The sequence below is a fragment of the Neopelma chrysocephalum genome, unplaced genomic scaffold, assembly GCF_003984885.1.
Source record: "Neopelma chrysocephalum unplaced genomic scaffold, ASM398488v2 Primary Assembly neopelma1_88247, whole genome shotgun sequence".
Classification (NCBI taxonomy): Eukaryota; Metazoa; Chordata; class Aves; order Passeriformes; family Pipridae; genus Neopelma; species Neopelma chrysocephalum.
The window spans coordinates 1-4,494 of record NW_020917445.1 but is presented as its reverse complement, the minus strand read 5'-3'; the positions used below and the strand labels follow the sequence as shown (position 1 = coordinate 4,494).

Genomic DNA, 4,494 nt, shown 5'->3' with positions numbered 1-4,494 from the left:
CAAACCTCCTTCCCCAAAGAAACACCCCCCGAAATACCCCAACAGCTCACCAAACAGAAAATCACCGACAACCAAAAAGCAGAAGTAACAAACATGAACAGCAAGTGGAGGAAGAGTTTGAAAGTGGGATGGACAGAAGCAGAAGTGTTACTGCCCACTCTTGGGCCACTGTGCTGATTAAATGGCTATTGTTAGGTTTAGATTAGTAGTTATTTGTTGGGTTTTTTACTGGTGTTGATTTTTTTTTGTTGTTGTTGTGGGGGATTGTTTGTTTGTTTTTATTTTGGTTTTTTTTCTGTATTAAAAATCTGGCTCGGTTACTCTCTAGTTCTGGTGTGTTTTCTTTTCCAGGTGGTTGGTGTTTCTGCAGTGCTTGGCACAGGACTGGGGGAGTTTTTTATCCAGCTTTCTAAAGCTGTAGATGAATGTGAGAGGTAAGGGGATAACTTTTGGTCCGTGACCCAGTGACCACTTCCTGAAGGTCCTGATTCATGAGTCTGCTCCTTTGATTTGAAGGAGTGTCCAGTTGCCATAGCCAAGGTAGCTTAGGGTGTCCAGTATCAGCATAAAAAGCAGCAGTAAAAAGGAACTATTCAGAGATGAATTTTTGTGCTGTTCCGTGAAAAAGTAAAAGCTATCTGTGCCAGCAAATCTGTGAAGTAATTTTTTTCTTGTAATTCCATACCAAGGTTTGAATTGTTGCTGTTTTAATGAAGTATGTTCATTGATTTTGCATCCATTGGTTTCAGAATCCAAATATGGGGAAAAAAGTACTGTTAGTCTTTCTGAAATGTCTCTCAAACATGAAAGCCTAGAGAAATGTTTTTGGGGTAAAAGGAAGCCTCCAGGATGATCCTTATGTAATACAAATCATGTGTTTTTCACACTGAATGCACTCTCTTTATTCACCTTTTCAGAGAGTATCGTCCAGCATACGAGCACCTGAGAAAAACCCTGGTAAGTGTTTTTAGCTGTTGTACACCTGAACAGTGTATCTCGGGCTCACTTTTATGCACACAGTTGCCTGTATGTTGAGAGGGTCTGACATTTCATTTACTACTTGTACTCATTGTGGGAAAACTCCTGTCCTGAAGGAGTCCACCATTTGCCTTTTTTTCCCTAGATGTGGTGGAGCATATCTTTACAAAAATAAAGATTTTGTAAAACAGATGTTGTTCACTGTTTTAGTGCTAATATTTGAGCTAATTGTGAGAAAACGATTGGGAAATAAGATTGTGTCTTTCATTCAGATGGGTAGAGAGTTCTTAAAAATAAATTTCCAAAGGGATTTGCTGAGACCATCCCTGTATCTTCCTGCCCCAGTGAAGAGTACTAGTTTGACTTAGTAAGAAAGACTGAATTGCAGTGCTAAAATCAGTAACTCTGCTCACCTTGAGTTCTGGCTGTCCAGAGGACAGTTCTCTGCAGGCACAGCTACACAGAGTTTGGCTTCCCGGCACTGCTGAAAATGTCCTGGAATCCCACCTTACTGGAGGTTGCTTTCCATGCTTAGTCAGAAGTTCTGTGTAACCTTAGTTGAAATGTAAGACCTGCACAGTGACTTCTGCTCTCTGACTGGGGGACAGACTGCTGGGTTTGGGTGAGGTTTCTCTTCTCCTGATGTTTTAAATGTGCTCAGAATCCACATGTAAATCTTTATCTACAGGAGGAAGCTGAAAATAACCAAAAGAGAGAGCAGCTGGAACACTTGTGGAAGGACATGGGCAGTGTGTGTGTGCAGGGCAGCACACTGGCAGGTACCTCCCCAGGAAGATAAAGGTTACTGCAGAAGTTTTGTGAAGAGTTTGCCTTGTGCAGTAATACGGTGCTTCTTTGTCCTCACAAGAAGTGTGAAAGCAGCTCCATGTTAGAGGAGTGGGGCTTGAGTTCCTGTGGGATTGGTCACACTCAGCTCTTCCTGTGTCAGTCACAGGTTTGGAAGAAACCCCACTGTGTAGCTAAAGCAGTGGACCTACTAGAAATAATGAAATACTTTAGAAAAGGTGAAACAGTCAGACTAGAATATGAGGAAGCTCTGCTGTTGGCTGCTCTGTTCCTCATATGAGGCGAGTAGGTGCTGATGGAGTCTGTCCTGTGTCTGGGATCCACAAGCAGCTTTCTGTCCCCTTAGGGCAGGTGTTGATTGCTGTGTTTCTGTGCAGATGGAAACCTTACCTTTAGCAAGCTGGTTTGTGTACAGCCATTTCTGTTCCCTTCAAGGACCTGATGCTTCTGCAATGGGTCCCTCTGAGCTAATACTAACACGAGGAACTCTTGATGAAGAGAGGGAGAGTGACACTGATGACTGACCATGAAGGTAAGGGAATGAGGTCTAAAAGCTGCCTGTCTAGTCAAGAAATCCCCTCTATATTTCATGACCTGGATGGGCTGTAAGGAGAGCCTAGAAAACAAGCCAACATTCAGTCACCTGACGTGTCAGAATCTGTGGCAGAAGCTCAGCTGCAATGGTCGGTCCAGGGATATCACTCTGTAACCTTTGTGAAAGTTCAATTGTAAATTTTCTATTCATGTAATTAACAGGTGTATAACACACATAAACCAGAGAACTTGTTAGGCTTGGGGCATGACCTCTGAACCTGACTGATGCATAGATGTGTCCATCATCTTTTTGGCCTTACAGCTTCTGCCCCTGGCTCTCTTCCCTTTTCCTGTGACTGTGGTCTTGGAGCAATCTTCTAAGTTGTTACAGTGCGATTTTTCTCTTATATAGCTCACAATCTTCCTTCTTTCCCTGTTCCACTGATGGGTAGGATCACTTATTTCCTTTGCCCTGTAATGTAGTTGAAGATGGAATAGACTTTCTATGTTGCTTTGGCTATCCTGATTCTAGCTTTTTTTCAGTAACACAAGTAGAACAAGTACTGAAATAGCGCTGAACTGTCGTTTCTTCCCCCAGTGACTGAGGAGAGTCATGAAGAACCAGCCTTCAGAAACTTTGTGCAGGACACGCGGATGAAATGCCAGAGGAGAAGCAACGCGAATGAACGAGACCTGCAGAAACAGAAGGTTTGGAATCACTTGTAATGGAGTTAAAACTGAAGGAACAGCATAAAGAAACTTGCATGGAACTTTTATCTGTGAACAACTTCCTCTGATAGATTTTTATTTTTCTTTCTGCAGTAACTGTTGGTCCGATGAGTTAAAGGTCTTGCAGCCAACTGACTGCACATTTGGCCATCTGCCACTGTGGCTTCCTGAAGCTGAAGGAACCAGAAAGCAGTTTCTTTTCCTGCAACTTCTTCAGATCTCTCTGTTGAGAGCTTAGATTTTGAGCTCTGACAGCGTTAGCATCCAGAGTACCCACTGGTCCCCAGAGGCACCTTCCGTTTGCTGAGTGCAGTCAGGCATCTGCTGCAGCCAGGGCACAACTTGGTCGATCCACTGTTTGATGTTTTGGTTTTCATTAAGTAGATTTTACGTACTAAGAAATGCGTGATGGTTAATAGAAGGAGATTTCATGTCACCATTCTAAGGTGAGACTTTTTCCCTGTGCTCACAGCCTGTCCGTATGGATGCGCAGCAAATGCATCTGAAGTATTTTACAACCCTGCAGGTTACCTGGTGAAAACAGGGAGGTCCCTTTGCCCACATTGCCTTTCTCTTGCCCCTCTCCAGCCTGAGGCCACTCCTCTGCTCACTCACTCTGGCCTCGCTGTGCTACACGATGCCTCTTCTGTTTTCTCCAATGGCTGCTGCCAAGAAAAGAGGACACAGTGAGTCCCAAGTGCTGACCCCTCAGCACTACACCTGGAGAACCACTGTGCCAGCCCCTCAGTGATTCCACCTCCACCCCTATCCCCATACGCTGGGATAGCTACTCTGGGGCTGAAGCTGGAATAGAGTTTCTAGAGCTGGACCTGAAGTAAACATCCTGCTCTGATCAAGGAGCAACTTCACTTGGTGGGGGGAAGACGTGGAGCTGGAGCTGAAATCACTGCAGGGCGGGGATTGCAGAGAGGCAGTCCAGAGATTCGTTCGCAGAAGCTGGGCACAGATCACCATCAGCGGGGTCTGCGCGGGAGAGGGAGGGTGGGCAGCGGGCCTGGGGGGGCAGGGGGATACGGGGTGGGGGCGGGCACTTAACGATTTCGGCCAGGGAGCTGATCTCAGCCACCACCCAGTCGGGGCCGTCTAAGTCCCCGCAGAAGCAGAACTGCTGCATGGGGAGAGGTGGTCAGAGGCGCACTGCCGCTCTGTGTCCTCCCCGCTGCTCGCCGCCGACTCCCGGTCCACCACGTCGCCGCTGCTCCCCGGTCCCCGATGCCGCACAGTCCGCCTGCGCGACCCGGAACCGCCCCGTGTGCCGATGGGGGGCTCCCCGAGGGGCTCTGCAGGGGCCTTGGGGCCGGGCCCCCGGGAGTTCGGCCCGACCAAGGGACCCGGGACGGCCACGGAGCCGCGGGAACGGCCCCTCCGACACGGCCGCCGTTCCTCCGCCCGAGCACCTCCCGTCACCCGCGGGCTCCAAGCCCC

General features: G+C 47.7%; 1 protein-coding gene across 1 annotated transcript; it reads left to right on the top strand.

Moving 5' to 3' along the window:
• Positions 1–300: 300 nt before the first annotated feature.
• On the top strand, positions 301–3,340 carry LOC113979718 (GPN-loop GTPase 1-like; the record flags this gene model as incomplete). Its single annotated transcript, XM_027707027.1, is given in 7 exon segments — positions 301–434; positions 918–957; positions 1,667–1,757; positions 2,221–2,305; positions 2,307–2,317; positions 2,918–3,027; positions 3,142–3,340. Coding segments are annotated over 7 exon segments (474 nt in total), but the record flags the coding sequence as incomplete, so codon positions are not given.
• Between the last annotated feature and the right edge of the window lie 1,154 nt (positions 3,341–4,494).